This window comes from Canis aureus, chromosome 29, assembly GCF_053574225.1.
Source record: "Canis aureus isolate CA01 chromosome 29, VMU_Caureus_v.1.0, whole genome shotgun sequence".
Lineage (NCBI taxonomy): Eukaryota > Metazoa > Chordata > Mammalia > Carnivora > Canidae > Canis > Canis aureus.
The window spans coordinates 746018-770150 of record NC_135639.1 but is presented as its reverse complement, the minus strand read 5'-3'; the positions used below and the strand labels follow the sequence as shown (position 1 = coordinate 770150).

The 24133-nt window shown below is 64.3% G+C and overlaps 1 protein-coding gene across 3 annotated transcripts in view; it reads left to right on the top strand.

The window, feature by feature from the left end:
- INPP5A (inositol polyphosphate-5-phosphatase A) overlaps positions 1-24133 on the top strand; it is a 157622-nt gene that overhangs the window by 37092 nt on the left and 96397 nt on the right. For 2 of the 3 annotated variants that reach the window (XM_077877120.1, XM_077877121.1), the window contains exons 2-3: positions 6446-6487; positions 23701-23801. In XM_077877120.1, coding sequence (XP_077733246.1) covers positions 6446-6487; positions 23701-23801 — 143 coding nt within the window. Of the gene's footprint in view, positions 1-6445; positions 6488-18691; positions 18806-23700; positions 23802-24133 lie in introns of all 3 variants that reach the window. The other variant, XM_077877118.1, reaches the window with a different exon arrangement.

Genomic DNA, 24133 nt, shown 5'->3' with positions numbered 1-24133 from the left:
CTTCCTGGGACAGACTGTGGGGTTGATGCGTGTCCGTTGGTGGCCGTGCGGCTCAGCAGGGAGCCCGGCCGCGTCCTGTGGGGTGGCTTTTGGTTCAAATGCAACTAATTCAGTGGATGAACATTTTCTGTTTCATCCTGTGTCCGTTGGCTTTTCAGGGGTTTGTGCTTCGTCTGAGTAGTCAGGTCTGTTGGCGCATGTTCGCGGCCTCTCGTTGCTCTTTCCAGGTCTGTGTTGGTGACTTCCCTTGATTCCCTTGGTCCCTTGTGTCCTTGACTTCTCGATCGTTCTGCCCAGGGTTTATCAGTTTTATCCCCGTGTGTTGAAGAGCCTGCGTGGGCACCCGGCTCCCACCTGGGTGGGGGCGCTTCCCTGTCAGGCTCACGGGCCTCCTTCTTCAGACACCCCCAGGCCCTGCAGTTCTGGGACTTCCTGTCACCTCCCGGGGCTCGTGTTTACCCCCAGGAGCCACGTAGAGTTGGCCTCTGTCTCGGGGCCGCACATGGTGGGGGAGGCGGCGCCGCGGTCGCCTGCTCAGCCTTCGTGGGGATCACAGCCCGGGACGAGCTGCGTGGCCCTGAAACCCGGCCTCTGCCTCCGCGTGTGGACGAGCCGTGGCGCGTGGGAGTGTGGAAGGCCTGGCCGCAGGGAGTGCCGGAGGGGCCCCGGGCGAGGACAGGGCGCTGCGGCTGCGTCGCTGTGCGGAGGCCGGGCGGTGACCCTCCGCGGGACGCGCGCCGTGCCTGCTGTTCAGCTGCGGCCTGTGGGTTTCTCGTCCCTTGAAAGTGAGGGCAGCGGGGTGCATGCGGGGCTCACGTCCTTGCGGGCAAGCGGGGTGGGTCGCCCCCAACTCCGTACCCTGCCACGGCAGCGTGCGGCCGCGTCTGCTGCTCAGGTGCTCAGTGTCGCGCCGTGGGCCGTGGGCCGCTTGGCTGAGAGCCACGTGGGCGGCCGCCAGTCATCTGCTCCGCCCGGGCGCACTGCTTGCGGTTGCAGGTTCAGCCTCCGTCGTGCGTGGGCCCCAACCCCGTCCCGGGAACGGCGACAGCGTGGGGCGCAGCCGTGTTCCCTGAGTGGCCGGGCGGCCCTGCCTCAGCTGCCAGGCCTGCGGTCACGGCGAGCATCACCACGGTCGGCCCTCCCCGCGGCCCCTGCTCCCGGAGAACAAAGGGTGCCTTCGCTCGCCTGGCGCGCCCGCTGTGTGGCCAGGCCCAGCTGGCCAGCTCTTGCCCGGGGACGGGGCGACCGTCTTGCCGACGTGTCTGCGGACTTGGAGGCCTTTTCTGGATTCCTCGGGCGGGGTACTGCTGGCGGTGACTTTCCCATCAGACCTTTGAAGACGTGCTGGGTGTGGAAGGTCAGCCGTGGGTGTGTGGCCGCTGGCGCCCGCTCCCCGGTCAGCCTGGCATCCGTCTCTTCGCGCCCAGTTGCGGCTGCGGGGAGCGTGTTGTCTGCCTTGGGAATGGGGTGTAGACTCCGAGTCGGGGTGTGCTTTGCCACGTGAACCTGACAGTCGAGTGTGGAGCTCGGGATGCGGAGTCTACACCTGCTGGCGCTGGCGGGGGTGTGGGCCGCCCTCCCTGTGGGCCGGGGGTCGCCTCTGCCGGGGCTCGCGCTCGTTCCTGGTGCCATTGCCTGTGGTCACCTCGACGGTGCTGCGCTAAACAGGGTTTCTCCCTGGGCGGCCTCCGATGGCTTCTCGGCGAGGGGGGCCGTCGAGGTTGCGTCTTGATTTCACATCCTGCTCTAAGTTCTTTCACGTTCCCCGTAGTTTGTGGACCCTGCGCCTTCCCCGTCGTGGGGCCTCAGGCTCTTCTCTGTCGTTGTAGTGTCTGCGGCGGCGGCAGTGACGGCGTCTCGGTCCCGGGCTCGGGGGCGCGTGCAGCCTGCGGCCCTCAGCCCTCGCCCTTGAACAAGTCGCACAAGGCGAGGAGACGTGTCACCCAGAAAGCCTGGATTCGAGCTGTGCCGTAAACTGACCCGTGACAGGAGGATGAACATAAACCCGGATTTGTTATTGAACAAAAAAACAAAAAAACACCAGAAACACCCGTGAACGAAGGCAACGTTGAGAGCCGTGTATCTGAGCACCTACGTGAGCCACGTATTTGGTCACCGCGGTGTTTGAGGGCGGGCGGTCAGCACACAGACCGGCCGCTCCGTAGCCCTTGGGGACCGGGTTCCGCGGCCTGCGCGGCGCGTCCTAGGACAGCGGGTTCACCACGGGCGCGCTAGAGCCTCCTTCCCCGTGGACCTGACCACGCAATAAAGTCTGGATGCAGAGAAACGTTTACCGCGACACTTACTTTGTTACCTTGCACACAGCACACGCCGGATTCTGACGCTGACTCGGTGCCCGTGTCCTGCGCCGTGGGCACAGCCCCGCTCTCCCGCCCCGCGGGGACATCGGCCCTCCCAGGCGCCTTCCCGGCGGGCCAGAGATGCGCTATGTCCTCGCCGCCGTGGGAGGGGGGCAGCTGCCTCCGCGGGCCCCAGCCGAGCGCCCTCCGCTCCCGCCCATGCCCCGCCCACCTGATGCCCCGCCCAGCTGATCTCGGGGTTTGCCTACCTCCGGGGACCCTTCCAGCTCATCACTAATGTGCCCGATCGGGGGGAGCCACACCTTACGGTTTTCCCGGGCGCCATGCCCAGGGAGGGTCCCCTGGGCACACAGGCGGGGCGCTTGCCGGCGCTGCAGGCCTCGGCGGGCACTTCCCGGCTCGCCAGAGCTTGGCCCCTAATGGTTGCAGACTCTCCCTGGAGAACTTGCATTTGTTTCTTCTCCATCTTTTCTTCATGTAAATCCACAATTTTGACCTGTGTGGTTTTCCTTTTTGCTGAACTTTTTACACACATTACCCTTGGGGCGGGTCTGCTGGTGAGGAGTTTCCTGTCCTGTGTGTCTGAGAACATCTTCGTTTCTCCTTCGCTTTTGGGAGATCCTTTTGCTAGAAGCAGAGTCCTGGGTGGGCCCCTCAGCCCCGGTGGCCCTCCTGCCTGCCTGCCTGTCAGAAGGTGCTGGCCCCTGGCCCCTCTGTTTCTCCCCCCTTCCCGATGCTCTGTTGCTGGGGTTCTGCAGGGGGAGCATCGGGTGCCTGCAAGGAGGTTTTCCGGGATTTACGCCACCGCGCGGTGCCCCAGCGTCCTGCACCTGTGGCTCGGGATCGTCGTTCATCCTGAAGAATCCTCCCGTTGGGGCCTCACGAGCGCTGGCCACGCGGTCTTCTCGGGCCCTCGTCGTGTGACAGTGTCCGTGGGCTCTTGGACGCTCTGTAGCTTCTCCAGTGTTTCTCTCTGCATCTTTGTTGTGGGGGTTTGTGTGACGGTCTTCGGGCTCCCCGGTCGTTACCGCAGCCGCGTCCAGTGTGTTGAGCCATTCAGGGCTTCCTCGTTTCGGCTGCGGTGTCTTTGATTTTAGTATTTCCTTTGGAGTCTAGAGTTCCCGTCACACTGCCTGTGCGGCTCCTCCGTCCTGTGCCCCCCGTTCCCATCACAGCCCGTGCTGCACTCTAATTCCCTTCCTGACAGTTCCGGAGTCTGGGTCATGGCAGAGTCTGATGCCCTTTGTCTGTACACAGGTATCTCCGCCTTGCCTCTGGGCCGTGTTTCCTGCGTGCTGTGGCTGTGGTGTCGGGGTCCTCGTGCTTGTGTTTGGGGCTCCCTGAGGACCCCTCAGCCCTCTTGTGCTGGCACCTGCCGTCGCGGCACCGGTGCCCTGTTGCCGTCGGAGGGGGGGAGCGCTCTGCAGCCTGTGGCTAAATCTCAGACCCTTGGTGCGCCTTGTCCCTGTCCTGGGCGCCCCACGCGTGTTTTTCAGCTCCCCGTTGCCCGTCCTTCCGTGCGGTAGACAGGCGGGTTGGGGGAAGCACCCTTTCCAGGGGTGGGCTCGGGCGCCCGTGAGGTCTCTTCCCAGCAAGATGGACCTGGGTGTGTTTCTCCGGGCTCCTCCTCCCGTCCCCCGGCCGGAGCCGAGAGGGCATCTTTCTCCAGGGATCCTTCTCTCACATAGACACTGAGTACCTGCTAAGTCCCGGCAGGTAAACCCACCCAGACCTGGGAGCCTCCTCGCATTGTGGTCCTGAGCAGCTTCTCATCATTCTTTAGTTTTGGGTGTCTCTACTGACGGCCGTCGGTGGGACAGGGGTGGCCCCTAGGTTTCTGTCCTTTTTTTTTCTTTTTAAAGATTTTATTTATCCATGAGAGACCCAGAGAGAGAGGCAGAGACACAGGCAGAGGGAGAAGCAGGCTCCATGCAGGGAGCCTGATGTGGGACTCGATCCCAGGACCCCGGGGTCACACCCTAAGCCAAAAGCAGGTGCTCATCCCCTGAGCCCCCGGGGCGTCCCGGTTTCTGCCCTGTTGCACATGCCGTGTTCATCACGTCTGTACGTCAGTATTACATTCGCTTCATTGTGGGACCTAGAAGCTTCCCTCTTTTTCCTCCCGAGCTGGGTTTCTGCAGCCGTGTGACTGCTCAGGGTTAAGCGACAGTAGAAACTCAGGCCCTCGGTCACACCAGCCACATCTCAGGTGCAGACCTGGCACGCTCTGTCCCCACGGACGGTTCTGCTCCATGGTGCCGAGCCCGTGTCGGTGGAGACGTGTAATCCGCACCATCCAGCCCTGGGGCCTGCAGCTTCCAAGCCGGCGTGCGCGTGTGTGCGTGTGCACACGGTGGGGGCACGTGTGAGTCGTTGCTCTTGGTCTGGCCTGTTGGTAGCAGCTTTTCATGCAGTAAAGTTAGCAGCTGTCACAGCGCGGCTCCTGCCCCGCAGGCTCGGCCGCTCTCGTCTCGCCCGCGAGTGGCTTCCCTGGTCGTCCCTTGCCTCTTCCTGTTGCTTGCGGTGACCAGTGTTATTGGAGGGGTTGTCACGGCGTCCTGAGCACCTCGTTGTTTGTCTCTGGCTTAAGCTTTTAAGATTAAGTTAGAAAATGGGAGAGTAAGGCGGGCGATTGCCAGCTCGGAGGAGAGGAGCAAGAGGAAGAGGAGGGAGCAGGGGGCCCGCCCCCCGCCGCACCTGACCTGGTGCTCTCCACAGTCCCCGCGGGACCTCGGGGGCGGGGGCAGGGCTGTGCCAGGCCACGGTCAGGCCACAGGCCGGGCCGCTGGCGCTTCTCCCTCACTCAGGGCCGTGAAAGGCGGCGGTCACGGGTGTGCCTAGGCACCTCCCCAGAGGGGCAGCTCTGCCCCCCGCTCCTCTGCTCCTGCGGGACTGGGCCGGGGTCGGGCAGGGCTGTGGTCCCGCTGTCCTGCGGCCGTTCGTTGGCCACCCCGCCCCGTCCCGGCCGTGGCGCCTGCCCGCGGTGTCGCTGCTCCACGCGGCGGGGGCGTGGCCTCACGGGGCGCTGCAGCCACCGGGCTCGTCCATCGCCCGGCACTCCTGTCACCCCATGGAGGGCTGGTGGCCCCTCACTTCCGCGGCCCCCGCAACAGTCCGCTTCCCCCTGTGGACTGTCCAAGCGTCGAGTTTGAGGCTCCCCCACGTTGGGGCAGGTGTCCCTGCTTTGTTCCCTTCAAGGTGGAGTGACGTCCTTCTGTGGGCGGATGTTTGGGCCACTCCCACCTCTTGTGACTCCCACCGGTGCCTCTGGCAGTGGTGGCACCTGTCTCTGGGGACAGGTGTCCTCAGGATCCCGTGCACACTCCACCCGCCCGTTCGGGACCCGCTGGACTGTTTTCCTCAGTGGCCGTGGGCCACCCATTGCTCCACCCCACACCTGTCTTCTCCTTTTTGGTTTCAGGGTCCCAGGGCTGTGCCGTGGCCCCGTGGCCCAGTCTGTACCCCGATGCCCCGCGATGCGCTGCCCCTTGCCCTGGCGGCTCGTTCGGCCCAGCCCACCCGGTCTTTGTCTTTTGGGGCAGCTTCCCCCTCACTCCTCCGCAGGGAAGACGGGGTCCGGGTGGCTTGCTGAGTCGGGGGGGCTGCCGGCCTGGGCCCAGCACCCTGAGCTTGGTCCTGGGGGAGGCAGGCCCACACCTGCTGCAGCCCGGGCACCGCCTCTGCTCCCCCGGTGGCCTGCAGGCCCTCGCTCCCCAGCCCGGCTTCTTCCCGCCGGGACCTCGTGGGCAGTTCCGTCTTCCCGTGTATCAGGATGCGGGCAGCCAGCACCTGCTTGGGGGGCCGGCTGCGGGTTGCCATGACTTTGGGTCGTGGGGGCGTCGTGGGGGCAGAAGCTCAGTCCCCGTGGGGACGGGTGTGGACACCGGGCGCTGCGGGCCTGCCTGTCGCCTGGAGAGCTGCGTCTGCGGGGCGGCCTGCACGTGGTCCCCCCACGCGGAGCTGGGGCCTCTCCTGGGCGCCGGGAGGGTCCCCCCCGGACTGTGCTCCCCGCTGACACCCCCAGTGAGGCCTGCAAGGGCCTGATGAAGACCATTAGCTTCTGCTCGTGGCTCTCTGGGGCTGTGCCAATGGTCTGACTGTCTTTTTTTCTTCTTAATTTATAGCCAGAAAACCTACAGAAGAACTGGCTTCGGGAGTTCTATCAGGTAAGAAGTACTTGTGACAGCAGCTCTCTCAGATGAAGTATTTACGTCGTGAGTATTTTATTTCTGTGGGAACCGTGTTCTGTCCGAGTCGTGCGTGGCTGTGATGGGCGTCCCGTTCCCCTCAGAGGCTCCTGCTCAGATTCCCCGCTCGGGCCAGGATTCAGAGGGGGAGGCCACTGGAAGCTGCTGGGGACATGAGGATGCCTGTGGGGAGCACACAGCTGGCACGGCCGCCAGAGGGGCCATGATGGGGTCTGGGCAGAAAGCGGGGGAGCCCGGGCCAGGGGAGGTGGCCCAGGCACAGGCTCCAGGGGACGCGTCACAGGCACGAGGGGCCAGACTCCAGCCCTGGGTGTGGAGCGGGTATTGGTGGGACCCCCGGTGTGTGGTGATTCCTGTGCCGGATGCTGGGGGCGGGTTTGGAGCAGCAGACGGTGAGGATGACGGGTGCCGTAGGGCTGAGCATGTGACACGTGGGGGGCCCCCGGGTGGGGGTCGGAGAGGCTGCTCTGAGGCAGGATGCTCGGGGACTTCTGTGGGTGAGGGGAGCCCAGCGGCCTGGCACCAGCTTGGCTGGGGCAGTGGCTGACTGGCCCACCAGGAGGTGAGGGCCGGTAGCCCAGAGGGCAGCTAGGAGCAGGATGGCACAGGTGGGGCCCCGGGGGAGGGGCGGCTGGGGCTCGGCCCGCTGCCCTCCTGCAGCTCTGTGAGCCAGTGCCGCGCTCTGTGAGCAGGAGCCGCAGGAGGTACCGCCGATGGCCCTGGGCCTCCCTCCCTCCTGGCCTCAGGGTCCGCGGGCTGAGGGGCTGCGGGGCTGCAGGGCTGGCCCAGCAGTGGGTCCCTTGGGCGTGGGCTGCGTCCGGCCAGCTCCATGCAAGGTCCTGGCTTGGGGTGGGGGTGGCCTGAGCACGGGCCAGTGGGCTGCTCTAGGTCCCGCTGCCCACGCCGGGGGTGGAGGGCGGCCGGGTGGTGGGTCAGCGGGTGCTGAGCCATCCTCTACATGCTCAGGGTGCAGTGGCAGCGGGTGGCTGATCCTGCTCCCACGCTGGAGGGAAGAGCCTCGGGCGGGCCTTTTCATCCTGGCGTCCAGCGACGCGTGTCCCCCTGGGTGCTTGGAGGTGGGGTCCTTCCCTCAGCCATCCCACATGTGTTGTCACCAGGTGCTGTGCTTGGTTCTTGGAGGGAAGGCAGATCCCTGGGACATCTGGAATGCTCTGGAGGGAGCGTCCCTTGGGATAGACGGGTGGGAGGCTGTCGGGAGGTCAGCCCTTCGTCCTCTAACACTCTGCCCCGCCCAGGGCTCCCCGGTGCGGCTCCAGGTAGGAGGCCGGCCTCGGGGGCAGGACAGGCCCTGGGGTCCCCTCCAGCCTGCTCTCCGGGCTCCTGGGTCTGTGTCAGTTTGGCTGGAGCAGCTGCCACGTGAAGCTACAGCTCCTCTTTGTTTTTCAGAGGCAGGTCCTAGGGCTGGGGGTGGGGGGGCCATGGGGTGGACCTGGAGCTGCGAGGAGCAGGTAGGTGTAGGAGGGCGAGCGCGGCTGTCCTGGCTCCGCTGCAGGTGGGTCCCTGGTGAGGGGCCCTGTGGGGGCCCCGCCCGACAGCCCCGGGCTGAACTGCAGTGCACACCCCGACCGTTCCCCTTCCTACTCTGCTTATGATGCGGTTGCCGGGACGTGCGAGTGAGTCCAGAGCTGGGCAGTGTGGTCTCTGGACGCTGACCCCGGACGACCGCGGACCTCAGGACTGTCGCCCTCCCTGAGCCTCCTCGCTGCACACGAGCCCAGAGGGCGGGGGCCAGGGTGCCCCTCAGGCTGTCGGCAGAGCCGCGGGTGCTGCTCCGGGTCCTGCTCGGAGCGTCGAGCCATTGCCGGGAGGGCTCGTGCGTGAGGGTCGTGCTGGTGCCCGTGAGCGCTTCCTGCTTTGTTGGCGGGAGTCTCTTCAGAAGGAGAAGTTCCAGCGACACTTAGGGAATTTTCTGCGACGATTGTTGTAAGTAAGGGCTTAACACCAGCGCCCTGACACGGTGGGCTGAGCTGGTCGGTGAGTGATCGGCCAGCCGCCCGCAGCTCCGCAGAGGGAGCGGGTCCTGCCTGCCGGACTCGGGAAGGAGGGCGTCGGGGCCCAGGGCCACTGCCTTTTTCAAAAATGTTTAATCCTGGAGTTCCTACGTGCAGTTACTTTGTTTTTTTCAGAGTAGCCTTTGATGGGCTGCTTGTATAAACACAGGAACGGAATATGACATTCATGCCTTTAAACCTTTGGATTAATTTTTGCTTTCTCTGTAATCCTCATTTGCCATAAAAATGCAGGGAGGAGAAAATATTGCTGGGGTTTCCATCCTTCATCCTGACGAGCCCCTGGTGCTTTTGGCATCCAGGACTTTCACCTGTTGGGTCCTGGATGTGGCCGTGGCACCAGAGGGGGTGCACTGTCTGGCGTCACCCCAGCTGGCTGCCCTGCGCCTCTCCCCATCCAGCCTCCCTGAGCACCCTGGGCTGGTCACACGCACGTCCCCGTTGTTGGGGTGCGCTGGCCCCAAGTACAGGCCAGTCCTGCTCTCCTCCTCTGGAGCAGCCCCAGGCCTTCCAAGCCCCCTGCTCGGTCTGCCCAGAACCTCCCCCGGGGCCGGCCACATCCCTGTTCTCTCTCTGGGCTGCACGGTGCTCCCTGAAACCAGCTCAGGTCGGTGGCTGTCCTGCTCCCGGCCCCCCAGGGGAGACCCAGGGTCCGTATGTGGCTTCTGCTCTGTCCTCTGACACGCCAGGTATTCCGGGTCCCCACTTCCCCACCTCCCAGCCCTGGGCCCCCAGCCCCCAGCTCCGGTCGTGGGCCCGGCCACCCCCCACCCTCCAGGTCACTCTTGGCCTCCCCCACACACTCGTGCTCCCAGGATTCATCGTCACCGCCTGAACTTGCAGCCTGTCTGTCGGGTGCTTATTTACCTCTGCCCCTGGGAAGGCAGGCTCTGCACCTGCCGCGGGCCGAATCCTCATGGCCCCCACGGTCCTGCGCTGAAGCAGGTGTGTGAGGCGGGGCCTTGGGAGGAGACTAGGGTTGGAAGAGGTCATGAGGCCTGCCCGTGATGGCATCTCTGCCCCTGCTAGGAGAGGGAGAGGCCACAGCCAGGGCGGTCAGACACCCTGCCCTCGGGAGGGCCGGGGTGGTGCCGGGAAGGGAGCGGCCTGCCTGGAGCTGGGGGTGCAGGCCCCTGCTGGCGGGGTGCTCAGGAAGGCGCTTGAGGAGCCGTGGCCACACCTGGGCTGTCCTGCTGCCCAGGTCACCCTGGACTCTCCGGACCACGGGGGAGGCTGCTGGGAGCTCAAGCTGGACCTTCCTTGCTCTGTGATGGTGGCGTGTCCGTGAGTCGCTCCGGGGCCAGGTTGCCGCCCCGCTTGCTGCCTCTCCTGAGCATCAGGGCTGTGTCTGGTGCGTGGTGTGCGTTCAGCACTTCTTTCTCGGGTAACAGTCCGGGGCAGTTGTACAAAGCAGAACGGATGAATCAGTCGGCTCCCCCTGCCCCGTTGCGCCCGTGGTTCCACGCTCATGCCCGGTGCGCCTCGCTGGCTGTGTGCCCGGCGCAGGGCACCTTCCCTGGCACGTTGCAGATACATGTATTTGGACAGCTTGCTCTCTTCTCCGGTAAGCTGGGAAGTCTTCCTGTGTCACCGAGCGCACACCCTTGTCTTCTTGGCTCCACAGTGTTTCATTAGCCGGACAGGCCATCGCTTTTCAAGTCATTGTTCCGTTGAAGGATTTCTAGGTTGTTCGGAGTTCATTGTGATGTGTGGATACATTTTAAAACAGATAGGCTGTCTCTCGTGCAAATATAAGTTGAGCAAGTATTGAAGATTCTAAAAATCGTGGTAATAAGTATTTATTATTAGCCAGACAAGTAGGTTAAGTAGCACATTATGGCTGCTGCGCACAAGACTCCGCAGAGCAAACCCGGATTCTCCCAGCAGCGGATTTGCCCTCAAAGGCAGGTAATCCGTTCTCCCCTCCAGACGCTGTGCTCTTGCGGCCACACGTCATTGCGTCGCTCTTAAGTTTTAGAATTCACGGAATCGTACAACAGCTCAGCGATTAGTAAGGAAGAGATGACTCAAATCAGGGAGCTCAGCTTTTCCTGACAGCAGCGGTAAAAGGAATGTGATGAGCAACACCTGCTTCCAGGTCACCTGGAGGAACGGGCAGGAAGCCTCCCCTCCCTCCTTTTCTTTTTTTTTTTTTTTATAAAGATTTTATTTATTTATTCATGATAGTCACAGAGAGAGAGAGAGAGAGGCAGAGACACAGGCAGAGGGAGAAGCAGGCTCCATGCGCCGGGAGCCCGATGTGGGATTCGATCCCGGGTCTCCAGGATCGCGCCCTGGGCCGAAGGCAGGCGCCAAACCGCTGCGCCACCCAGGGATTCCCCCCTCCCTCCTTAAAATAGAAACGTCTGTGAAACTGTGGTTTTTAAACCTCAGACCTCAGGCCAGTCCAGGCGGTGACCACGGGGAGGGTCAGAGCTGCCTTGAGGCCTCCCCACCTGCCTCCAGGGGTGGGGGCGCCTGGATGGGCACCCAGCAAGGTTGGGGGTACGGTCACTGTGTACCCCCCATCGAAGGTTAGCAGGCAGCAAGGATGCAGGAAAACAGGCCCTAAGGAGGAGAAAACCAGTCGGGAGTGTGGCTGGAGGACTATTAGTTTTACCATCTTGGAGAACCTGCTTTGGGTTTCATTACGTCTGTTGTTTTTGTTTTTTCATCCACTGATTTCTGATTTCTTTTTATTTTATTTCTTCATCTAATTTTTTTTTTAAGATTTTATTTATTCATGAGAGACACACACACACACAGAGGCAGAGACACAGGCAGAGGGAGAAGCAGGCTCCACGCAGGGAGTCTGACATGGCACTCGATCCCGGGTCCCCAGGATCAGGCCCTGGGCTGAAGGCGGTGCTGAACCGCTGAGCCACCCGGGCTGCCCTCTACATCTAATTTTTGAAGGTAGAAGACAAAATCACCAATTTCAGAAATCCGACAGGGGCATCATCCCTAAAAATCCTGTAGATGTTAAAGAAACAGACGAGAAGGGAGTATCATAAGCAACTTTATGCTAATAAATTTATCTTTTATATGAAAGGAACATATTGGTAAATAAGTCCAGCTTCAAAGCTTACGGTCAAGAAGTGAATTCAGTAGCTCTCTTTCTGTTAAATTAAAATTAAAATTTGCCCAGCTCTTCGCAACAAAGAACTCCAGGACCGTGTGGCTTCCCCGGTCAGTTCCGTCACACGTTTGAGCAGGAAACAATCACAGTTGTTCAGAAACTTCCAGGAGGCACTGCTGCCTCCTCTTCCTGCGACGCCAGTCCCAACACCACGGCAGGCGGAGGCTTTAGTCCTGAGAGTACACGCACCACGTCGCCCACACGCGCGAAGGAGAAAACGCTGACTTCCACCGTGTGGACCGGTGCACGCGACCCCGTCACACGCGCACGCGTGCCGCATAAACACTACGTATCAGAGGGCAGCACATCGTCAGCAAATGGAGATCGGAAATCAATCAATAAAATCTGCGTCGACAGATTAATGAAGAAAAGCCAACAATCATCTCGATATACGCAGACAAAGCATCTGGCAAAATTCTAGAACCATTTCTGATGAGAAGTCTCAGGAAACGAAGAAGTGAGGGACCTGTCCCGGGTCGTGGGGGTCTTCAGCCCGCGCCAGCGCTGGCGGCCCCCTCCCGCTCCCTGTGGCCCCGGGGGTCCTGGCAGGTGCAGACAGACAAGGAGAGGAAAGGAAAGGAAGGAACAAAACCGCGTGTGTGGGTGAAGGTGCGAGGGGCTGCTGGGGCGCCATGGGGAGTCCGCGGAGGCCTTGCTAATGTGAGCCCAGGTGTTCAGTCGGCAGCACACGGGGCTGAGTGGAAGCATCTCCCTCCTGTTCGCTGTGCACAGTGGGACAGGTCGCATGTGACCCTGACGGTCGTGCTGGAGCGAGGGACGAGGCCGGGGCGTGGCAGGGGCGCGCCGAGACCCGTGACCTGCGTGCAAGGGAGAGAGGCAGGCCCGGTTTGTGGCATGGGGACGCCATGGTGCCAGCACGTGGCCCCCACCGGCTGAGGTCCCGTGTGGTGCCCTTCCCCGTGACGCCTCCGCCTGCTATTTGGTAGAAGCCTGCAAGACACATCTGCAGCTACCTGGGAGGACAAGGGAACGAGGTCCGCCAGGAGGTTAGGGACTCACACGGTCTCATCTGAGGATTTACTGTAAAGTCGTAGCAGTGGGGACGGTGTTCTGTGTCGGGACAGAGCTACACATCAGTGGAGCCGAAGAGGGACCCAGAGACCCGGGAGCACGGCAGGCAGGGGACGAGGGCTGACTGCAGTTCGTGAGGGGCGGGACGTGTGTTCTGCAGACGGTGCTGGGAAATTGGCGTCCGTCTGTCCACCTGCAGATGCAGATTTTCTGTACTTGGCACCCCACACGGAGATTAAAGTAAGCTGCGGACCTAAATACAAAACTTAAAATCATAGAAGTTCTAGAAGAAATCTTAGGAGAAAACCCTTGTGATCCTGAATTAGGCAGCGATGTCTTAGACACACCGAAAGCATCATTCATAAGAGAAAAAAATGGAGGAATTAGGATTTATCATAATTAGGAACTGGCCAAACCCCAGAGCTGCTTGTCAGCTGGAAGAAGTGGGAGTCACGGCGAGTGGCAAGACTCCGCTCAGGGAGCAGGCTCAGGGCTGGGGCTGGGGCTCGGGCACCAGGGTTCCCACGACACGGCCCAGGCCCTCTGCCCTCTGGCCCTCAGTGAGGTCGCTCGTGGAGGCCATCGGCTGCAGCAGCTCGTTGGGAGAAGCTGGGTGTGGGGCGAGCAGACGGGGATGGACACGGTCGGGACACGGACGGTCCGCGTGCCCGGGGGCTGCGTTGCTGGTGCAGTGGAGACCCTCGCCATTGCTGTCCTGTGGGTCACGTGCCCTGTGGACCCGCAGTTCCCGCTCCGGGGAGGGCGCTCCGGGGAGGGCCTCGGGCCTGGGTGAGCGCTGTTCTAGAAGGCACTCTCAGATCCAGAGCTGATGACAGGCCTCACCTCCTGAGGACGTTTCTTTGTGAACGTCTGTGGACACAGCCTGCAGCTCAGACCCTCGCGCCACCCCTCCGGGGCCTGAGGACCACGAAGGCCTAAGGAGGGACAGAGTCGCTGCTCTCACGTGCCAGCACCCTGCGTGGCCTTTGGGCCCTGGCCTCCGGCCGCTGTGCACCGTGGACGCCAGTGCCCGCCGGACCGCGGTGAGCTGAGCGGGCCCTGCCGCCCGGCCTGTCCCCCGTGTGCAGGGAGCGCTGGGGAGGGGGACGAGCCACATCGTGTCTTCTCTGGGTGCACGGGGCGGCGCTTCGGAGTTCCCGATGGCTGAAGGGGTCACTGAGGAAAGGGCGATGGAGCTGACTCTGTAAAGGTGCGGTCTTGAGAAACTTCATGAAGAAGTCTTACAAACTAAGAAGAATGTGTAAAACTCGAGCAGAAGCGTGACCAGAGTGCGTCTTGCAGGATCGAGCCCGTGAGAGCACGTGGTCCCAGTTGTCTGGGAGCCACAGTGGAACAGGACGGAGGAGGAGCTGAAACGGCTTCAGTAACGCGTCCCACCCCTCACCCCGTGCGGTCCTGGGACACCTCCCACCTGTCCTTCCGTGCCGCCCGCTGTACTCCACCCCCTCGGCACGTCGCGATGTGCCTGGGTGTGTTTTGAGCGGCACCGTGGCAGACGCAGAGGACAGACGCGGCAAGCTGCTCCTTGTCACCTCCACAGCCGCTGACCACGACGGAGGCCCCTGTGGCCACCGGCACCCACAGACGCCTGCAGGTTGGCCGTACATGCGGGGACCAGAGTCGCTCTGACCCCCAGCCCTGTGCCCTCTCCCCTCCCAGGTGGGCCAGGGAGCGCAGGCCCTCGCCTCCACAGGCCCGTCGCTGCACTGCCGGGCCCGCCTCTCAGCCTCAGGCCCACGGAAGGTGGTCTGGCACCCGTGGTGACTGCAGTGACCTGGGAGGGAGCTCACAGCGCCGTGCCCTTGCAGGCCCTGGCGGCGGTGCAGGCAACACTTGGCTGCGGATCCAGGTGATGGGGGAGTTCGTGCTCCGATGCACCTGCGTTTCCTCCGTCTCAAGGGCTCGTCTGGAGCCGGCCCTGGGCTAAGCCGTGGGTGCTTGCCGCCAGCCGCAGCCCAGCGGAGCCTCTGCCGTGGCCCCACTCTACAGATGAGGAAACTGAGGCGTGCAGGGGTCAGGAGATGTGCCCAAGGCTGTGCAGCCACAGGATGGGAGCCCCAGCCTCTGCGGGGCCAACGGCCCAGCTGGCCCCTGAGGGAGAGCCCTGGGGCGAGAGGCGGTGGTGCCAGGGGCGGGGGTCCAGCGTCAGGGCGGCCTTGGAAGGGGCTTGGGCGTGGCTTCCTGGCAGCAGGCAGGGGCGGGGGGGCTGCAGGCGGGGGGCTCAGGAGGGAACTGGGGCCTCGGGGTCGAGGGGGCCTCCTGCTGCAGGGCGGGCGGCAGATGTGGGCGCGTGAGGAGGGAGGAAGGAGGAGGGTGGTGGGCCCAGGAGGAGAGGGGAGTCCGCTGTGCCCTGGGTCAGATCCGGGGTTCCCCGTGGAGTTGGTGGTAACTCCTGTGGGGCTGGAAGTGAGTCCTTCGGGCCCCGTGTGGGTGGACGTCGCCGGGCTCTGGAGGGACGGGCTGGGAGTTCAGGCCAGGCCGATTCCCTGGGGGACTGGGGAGGTGGAGGGGTCAGAGGGCAGCTGAGGGGGAGGCCAGGGCCAGGTGTGGGCCCTGGGATCACAAGAAGGGGCCGTGTGGGTGTGCGTGGTGGGTGGGCGTTGGGCACGGGCCTTCTGGAAGTGTGGGTGTCTGGAAGTGTGGGTGTCTTGGGCCGGGGCCCCCACCGGCCCTGTGGTCAGCCCGAAGAAGGTGGGAGGCCTCACCGTATGGGCCAGGGCCCCGGTGTGGTCCTGCTCCCCCTCCCTTGGGGAAAAGTGCTGCTTAAGTGAAAATCCACCCGTGCCGGGAGAGCTTTGATGTCCTGGAGCAGCAAGTTGTGTTAAAATGGAGCCAGGGTGCGCGTTGCTGGTCTGTAACAGGTGCGGCCTCCTGCTCACCCGCATACGCGCACGCACACCGCGCAACTTGGTGGCCCGTCCAGCCTCCGGGAGCCGCAGCTTCGGCGTTCGCCGTCGGCTGTGCGCATGGCAGGGCCGGACCCATCCTGGACGCCGAGCGGGGGCCCGGCTTCACGCTGGCCCCGAAGAGCCCTCGCCACCGCCGCCGGCCGCTGGGGCCACGGAAGCTTGTGGCCTTCCGCACGCTGGCCCGTGGGGAGATGGGCTGCTAGCGGCCGGGCGGCGGTCGCGGGGTGTGGACTGTGGGCGGGCGTCCCCGGGGCCGCGGGCAGAGGAGTGTGGGCTCCCTCCAGGGGGCGGGCCTCCACCTCCAGCCTCCAGCCTCCAGCCTCGCCCGCCCGGCGCGGCCCGGAGCCTGGGGAGGGCGACCCCGGCCTGCAGAGTGGAGGCCCGGCTGCCCCGGCCCGGGTGGGCAGAGCGTCTCCCAGATGAGTGTGTTCTCACAGCCGGCGTGTAAAGAGCAGTAGCTCTTCTCTCGAGAAATTCCTTTGTCCCCTTTCCGCGCCTTATCTTGGCTCCCAGGCTTCCAGGGCCTGTGTGCAGGACGTAATTCCTTTTTAGGTCACTCCGCTGCTCCTCTCTGCAGAAAGCCTAACAAGGCCTGGCTGCTGCTATTTTTAGCGCTGCCTCCTGGCGCGGAGGGGCCGGTGCGCTGGGTGCTGGGCGCTGGGCGCTGGGCGCGGCCGCCTCCCTGCTTGGTGGGCGAGGCCACCTCCGGAGGCCACCTGCACGGGGCCGAGGCTGCCCTGTGTGCTGGGGCGTCCTCCGCTTTCTGGCCCACGTTTCCAATTCCCTCTTTTCCAGAATATTTTTCTTGATCCTCTGATGAAAGAACCGTGTATTTTTATCAGAAGGTGTTTTGTTGTTGCTGTGTTTTGTTTTGTAGAACTTTGGTGACGTGCGTATGCACTTTGGGCGGTGACTTGCTCGCTGTCCCAGGTGAGGACACACCAGCGTCCCCGTCGGGCAGGACCCAGCTGAGTGAAGGCCCGGGGCCTGGAGACCACCTGCCCCCGGGTCATGCCCTGAGACGTTTCCCACCAGAAGAGGCCTGCGCTGCCCCACACGTCCCCCGCGGTGCAGGGCTTTTCTGTCCATCCTCAGGGTGTCCCTGTCGTCGGCCCGGAGGGGAATCCGTGCCCAGGGTCACCGTGGTCCCGAGCCCTCCCCAAGGGCTGGGGAACGACCAGAGCTCTCCCAGCGCCTCCGCCACACTGATCCATGTGGTGCATCGAGCTCCCGCCACCCGTCGGCTTGTGCTGAGGGCCTGGGCCCAGTGTCCTCACCGACGGCTCTCGGTGACTGTCCAAGACAGGCTGCCCAGGAAATGGACACCCAGGTGGCCCAGGGCGCCGGGCACGGGGTCTCCGCCAGGCAGGACGGAGCAGGACCCCTCCGGCGGATGTGCCTCCTGCAGAGCCCGCGCCGCCACCCCGCCTGCCCCCCGCCTGCCCCCGCCAGCTGTGCAAGCCCTCTGCTCTCAGGCCCCGGCTGCTCCGTGCAGCGTCACTGACCATCTGGTTCTGTTAACCTGTGACCCCGTAAATGATACAAAACCAGAGAGGACAGCTGCCCCACACTCACTGCGCCCTGGTTACTTCACGGCGTCTTACTCCTGGGATCTGGGCTATTAGTGTCTGCAGGAGGGGAGAGACTGTGGCCGCATGTCGCTGAGCGTCTCCCAAACTCCAGGTCCAGGGCCGTCCCGTCAGGAGCTCAGCGGGGGCTTAGAGGGCAGTGCTGTCGTGGAAACGGGTCAGTTCAACCAGTTGGGGCTCTGCCCCCGAGAGCCAGTTGTCAGGCCTCCCAGCACACCTGCCGGGCAGCTGCTGGCCCAGACCCTAGGACACCTGTCCCCCCGGGCGGCAGTTCCTGGGATGCGTCAGAAACCGGACAGGTGCTTTCTGTCTGGTGAGGACATCTCAGAGGGGTGGCACCTGGCTGCAGGGTGTGGTTGGGTAAGTGTGCACGATGGACGGCGTGCACTGGCATCGTCCACGCGGGGTGAGCACAGCCCCTTGCCGGATGCCCCCCACCCGTGCGACTCAGGGGGCTGTCCGGGCGAGCTGACAGTTGCCCCATACAGCTTCACTCAGCTTCAAAGGAAACATTTTCCTTAGCAAAAATTTTCACAGCGTGTCACTAAAATGATCATTTTCTAATGAGCTATTTTGAATTTTTCCCCACGTGCCGTAATTAAATCTGTCTTCACACAAAGTCCTTAGTTGGTGTGTCTGCTTTGAGTGACACGGCGACGGGTCCCACACCCTGCGCACAGGCACCTGCCCTCCCCTGGGTGCTGCAGGCAGACTTGCAGCGGAGGATGCCGGCACGAGCTGTGGGGTCCTGCCGTGAAGGAACCGGGGAGATGGGACACCAGAGGTCACCTCGCCCTCGTCCCTCAGGCCCCCTGCCCAGCTCCGGAGTCCAGGGGGCGGGCAGCTGAGCCCCGCTTCCTCTGACTCAGACGATGAATGTGTTGAACACACTTTATAAGTGATGAATTTAAAACGTGTGTGAAGTAGAGGGACCAGGACGACGTCCCTCGGTCCCCACTACCCTCGCTCGTGGTTTCCAGCTCCCGCCGGTCCTGCTGTGGTCGTGCCCCCCGCCCCCCGTCACTTGGAGCAAAGTCCAGGCAGCATGACGTCAGATGTCAGCGCGTCTGCGTGTGTCTCTGGAGGGACAGAGCACCCTCCACGTCGCGGTGCCCCCTACAAAGATTGGCAGGAGCTCCGTCACGTCCTGAGCGTCGGGTCTGTGTTCAGGTGTCCCCCATTGTCCCCTGATTCATGAGGACTTCCTGTCTCGCGGCGCATCACTGGGTAGAAACGAACATGTTTTCATGACTGTATGGAGGTGTAAGTGGCGTAGAGTGGGCCTCGCGTGCTCGAAGCGGGTGGTGCGGCACGTCCTGTCCACCCTGGAGGCTCGTGTGCCACACGGTTCCTGCAGGCTGGAGTGGCCGCTCCGGGGCCCCGTGCCAGGTGGCCACTGGTTTGCTTTCCGTCCCCTGCTATCCATGGGTTTGCATTTCTAGGTTTCCGTGTCAGTGGAATCACACGGGATGGCCTTGCTTGTGGGCTGCCCTCGCCGGTGCACTCCACGTGCCCTGTCTCGGGAGTCCCGGAGACCCGGCCATGACCGCCCTGCAGTGCGTACAGAGGACTGCGTGCAGCCGTCACCCGGGCTCTTGTTACGTCAGGGTGCTTGGCTGTGTCACTTGGTCTTGTGTGTGTGCCCGTGTATGTGCATGAATATGCACGCACATGTGTGTGGGTGTGGGTGTGCACACACGCATGTGCTGGTATGTGTACACGTGTGGGCATGTATGCACGCTTGTGCTCATGTGGGTGTGGCTGGGTGCATGTGGGTTTGCACATGCATGTGCTCGTATGTGTGCATGGCTGTAAATGTGCACTTGTGTTTGCACGTGCACACGTGTGGGCTCATGGGTGGCTGTGTGCATGCATGCACGTGTGTGTGTGTACACGTGTGCTGTTGTCTACACTGACACCTTGGAGCTATTGCCGTGTAGACGCCATGGCCTCCCAAGCTGAGAGCATTGGCGTGGCTCTCTCCACGGAAAACGTCTGCCCGCATGTGCTCCGGGCGGAATTCCCTAGATTTCTGTCTAAAAGTCGTTTTCTGAGCCTTTGAGGTTTGAAGGACCCTTAGCAGGTGTGTGAGTCCTTGGCTCACACTTGATCCAAGGGATCAAGGTTTGCAGAGCGGCCTTCCCGTTGCCCCCTTGGTTCCTGTGTGGTTCTGACCCTCGGTTTTCCTCGCCGACCTGTGACCTGGAGGCCTGGAGGTCGCCCCTGCGAGGTCGCCTCGCTCTGTGGGGATGTTGGGGGGGCTGTGGGGTACACCTCAGGTCTCTGTGTTCTGGGGTTGCCTCGGATTAGGATTGTAAGGGTTAGTTCTGATCTGGTGGGTCCTCCCGCAGGGACTGCGGACTCTCCCCTCCCCTCCGCACTGGTCCGCCTCCCTCTGCCCGTGTCCCCCCCCCCCCCCCCCCCCCGCCCATTGCAGCTTGACCTGTCAGTAGAGCCTCCCTCCCTTGGTACTTTGTTCTCTGTTCCTCTTTTCTGTGAAGATTTTGTCTTTTTTCCATTTCTCTTCTGAGGGTAATGCCATCTTTCTTTTTTTGTTTTTGGCCCATTTCTGGTTTGTTTTGTGTTTCTGATTCCAGGTGTTCCTCCCATTGTCAGATGGGGTCTGGGTGGATTCAGCTCTGTCGCTGCGGGGGCTGCGGGACGCCTGTCCTTGGGCAGGAGCTGGAGCAGGCCTGTGCGAGTCCCGGCCCGACAGCACCCCCTTCTGCCCGCCCGGCGAGGTGCAGGCTCCGCGGGGCTCCCCACCCTTCCGGCCTGTGAGCCCGGCTCCCCCTTGCCTCCCTTTCTGCGGGTCCGCAGCGGCCCCGGGGCTGCCTCCCCTCGCGTGTGTCCCTTCTCTGGCGGCCCTGTCCCTCTGGGCCACGTGCCCTGCGGCCTCTGCTGCTGGGGCCGTGGGGTCGCCGCAGAGACCGTCGCTGTCAGGGAAGGTCACACAGATAAAGTCAAGTCACAGGAGCCATTGTCTTGGCTGTTTATTTAAACTTACAATCAGTTAAAGTTTAGTTTCAAATATGAATTTAATTTGGGAGGTGGCTGTGTTTTCCGTCCGGCGCACATCGAGCCGAGGCCTCTCCTGGCCCAGAAGCGCGGCTCGGTCAGGGCGCGGCCCTGTGCACTAGCCGTCGCGCCTGGAGATCAGGGGGCGCAGGGGCCGCACTGTGGGCAGGAGAGGCGCCTCCTGAGGAGCCGGGCAGGGTGCGGCCCCGGGACACAGCACCGGGCGTTTGGGTGTCAGACCCGGAGCCAAGTGCGGGCGCAGGAGGCGGAGAGCCGGAGGGTGGCTGCCCGGCTGCCGGCTGGGGTGCGTCAAGGTGGGCTCGCAGGTGCCGGGGCGGAGGTGGAAGGCCTGAGACCCCACGGCCCCATCCTGAGTGCCCCGCACCCTCGTGAGTTTGAGGCTGCAGCCAACCCCACAGCGAGGCGTAGGGTCGGGACCAGTGCTCCCCGGACATGTCACAGCCACGCTGAGGCCCTGTCGCCTGGGACAGGTGCACGCGGCGTGGCAGCCCGGCCGTGCTGGAGAGGGGGAGTCCCCAGGGAGTGAGGTCAAGCAGCCAGGCCCTGCCCAGAGCGGCGGGGGGAGGCAGAGGGGGCGGAAGGATGGTCAGGATGCTCCCCGGAGAGCGTGAGCTGCTGTGGGACGGACGGCTGGACGGCGTCAGGGCAGGGACTCGGGCCTGGCTCTCGGGGTTCTGGCCTGGGCCTGCCCTTGAGGGGCTGTGCTCAGAGCGCCTGCAGCGCACCTGGGCTCCTCGGGACCCCGCGTCCTTGGGCGGGCGGCAGGGCCTGGGGAGGGGTGGCCAGGGCAGCTCCCGGGACCCTGCACGCCCTGCCCTCCCCGCCGCCGGCCTCAGCCCCCACGGGGGGCCTGCCCTACATCCCGAGCACCCTTCAGAACCCATCTGGGCTGACGAGGCCTCCCGGGGGGTGTGGTGCGTGGAGAGGCGGCCCCCGGGTCGGAACGAGGGGAAAGCAGGGAACGTTCCCTTCATCAGCGTCCTTAGCCGGTGCCAAGGGCTTTGCTAACCCGTGGGCTTTGGAGACCGTGACCGGGGCTGCCCCGGATCATGACCCCCTGGTCCGGCTCACGGTCGAGGCTCGGCCTGGCGGGGTGGGGCGCCTGTGGGTGGAGGGGCAGCCGGGGGCCGGTGCCCGTGGACGCCCCCGCTGCCCTCTGCACGCCCCGAAGCACCTGCTGCTCGAGTCCATCCCACCAGTGCCTTTCAGAGCCCGTGGCCCCCGTGGCGGGCCTGTCAGGGACGTGTCCAGAGCCCCTGGTGCCTGCAGACATCTTCCCTTCCGGATCCGGGGTGGTGGGGGCGAGTGGAGGTCGCTTGTCCAGGCAGAGCGCTGCGGGGTGGCTGGGGTCCCGGGGCGGCCGTCAGGGTAGGGGGCCTGCACGGCGGCTCTGTTGTCCAGGAGGCCTGGTCCGTGGTCGGAAGTCCGTGGGCAGTTCTGGAGCCTGACGCAGGCCTCGGCCACCGTGGCAGCCCAAGACCGACACGGCGTCGGGCGTCGCAGGGCCGCGCGGCCAGCACGTTCTCTGCCGCCCGCCCCAGGAGTCGCCTGTTCTGAGAAGGTTTGTGTTGCCCCAGGCCCGGCCGAGCAGACTGGCCGCCTGGGGAAGGCCCGGCGTGCGCTAAGGAGGGGTGCGCTGGCGGGGCGGGCCCAGAGCACGGGTACGGGCTGTCACTCCTCAGTCAGGTGATGCCGGGGAGCGGGGAGCGGGAGCGCTGAGGGCCTGGCCCTGCCCCTGCCATCCTGGGTCCCGTGGTCCCCCCCGGCCCTGGCCCCACCCCCGTCCCCCCCCAGCCCTGAGGCCCCGTCCTGGGTCCCCTGGTCCCACTCCTGAGCCCTGGGGCCTGGGTTGTGGCCTGTTCGTGGCCCAGGGGAGGACAAGGGGGCTGCGCCGCTGGGCGCCTGCTGGTAGACGGAGGGGCAGCCGCTGCCTGCGGAGCCTCCCGGCCGCGCTGTGGGCCGTGTGTGCCCTGACACGTGCCGTGCGTCCCTGGCCCCCGTAGCCTCCGTCCCGCGTAGCGCCCTCCTCCTCCTCCCGTGCTCTGGGCCCGGCTCAGTCCTAGAAGCAGCTGCTGTCCACTGGGGCTGCGCACGCCAGTCTGGCCGCCAGACCCCGCAGGAGACCGCGTCCGAGGCTGGGATCCAGGTGACCTCACAGACGTGTGCAGGGGTGCCCCTGGGGTGCTGTGTTTGGGGAAGGGGAACTTAGGTGTTGGGGAGAGAGGAGGAGCCGCACGACACCCAGAAGACGACCCTGGCAGCCACGGGCATGTGCACTTAGTGCGACGGGTGCCGGGGATGGGGAACGGGCCCCCGCACCCCTGCCCTACTGCCCTTGGCCCTCTGGTTCCCGTGGTCCCCGCGGCCCTTGCCCCTGCCCCAAGCCCAGGCTTAGTGGCCTGGCCGCCTCATGGGCCCAGGAGTGACACGCTGTCCCCGGGCCCAGGAGAGCGGGGTGGCTGTGCCCCGTCGCTGCCGTGAGCGCGTGCCGTGGTCGCCCCGAGACTCCAGCGTGGGTCGGTGCTGGGGAGCTGGAGCCCCTGTGCTGGGCTGGGCTGGGGCGTGGCTGCAGGGCTTCCGGACAGTGACCACACTTCCTGACGGCGTCGCCGGGCAGCTCAGGAAACCGTTCCGTCGGGGATGTTTGCTCGTGTTGTCCGGTAACAAAGGCCCGGGGCGGGTCCGCAGCTCGCCGAGCCCTGGCGCCAGAGGATGCCGTGGCCGCCGCGCAGCCGCCCCCAGGCCCTGCGTCCTCTGGCTGCAGGGCAGTGGCTCTGTGGCCGTGCCACCCCCGCTGCCGCGTGGCCCTGGGCCTGGGGGCAGTCCTGCTGGCGGCCGCGTGCCCCGCGGGGACGTGGACGCTGGGCGCCTGCCCCCTGGCGATGTCAGGAGCCGGTGCGCACACTGCGCGTGGGGCAGCGCCAGCCCCGGGCGAGCACGCCGTCCGCTTGGCTTTCTCCGGGCAGCTTAGAAGCGTGTGCGTGCCCACACGTGCACACGTGCTTACATGCACATACACGCCCATGCGTGCGGTGTTTGCACACACACTCGGCATGGGTGCCAGCTGGGCTTGCAGCCGCCGTGGAGGACGTGCCCCGGTGTCAGCAGTGGGATGATAATCGGGGTGTTTGTTCCTTTGGGGTTTAACAGCTGCTCCACTCCAGCACGTACGTGTGTTTGTAACAGGAGGGGACGAACCTCGAGGTTATAGAAGCGGGTTCTGATCATTCTGAACCCACGTGGGGACTAGGATCAGGAGAACAGAAGACACGGGGCCAGAAGGACTGCATGCAGGAGCCCTAGAAACCGTTCAGGTGGCTTGTTGGGGGTGCGGGGCCCCAGTCTTGGCCGCCTTCCCCGCGTGGCTGTGCAGTGCGGAGCCTCTGACCGTGCCCTGCGCTTCCCTCCCCAGGTCGTGCACACACACAAGCCTCACTTCATGGCCCTGCACTGCCAGGAGTTCGGAGGGAAGAACTACGAGGCCTCCATGTCACACGTGGACAAGTTCGTCAAGTAAGTCCTGGTGCGCGCCACGGCCCTGCGCCTCTTCCCTGGATGCCCTGCCCCTTGGGGGGAACCAGGGGCGACAGCCTGTCCCTGGGGAGGGGGGACCAGGGGTGACAGCCTGTCCCTGGGGAGGGGGGACCAGGGGCGACAGCCTGTCCCTGGGGAGGGGGGACCAGGGGCGACAGCCTGTCCCTGGGGGGGGGGGGACCTGCGGCGACAGCCTGTCCCTGGGGAGGTGGGACCAGGGGTGACAGCCTGTCCCTGGGGAGGGGACCACAGGGTGACAGTCTATCCCTGGGAGTGGATCACAAGGTGACAGCCTGTCCCTGGGCGGGGGG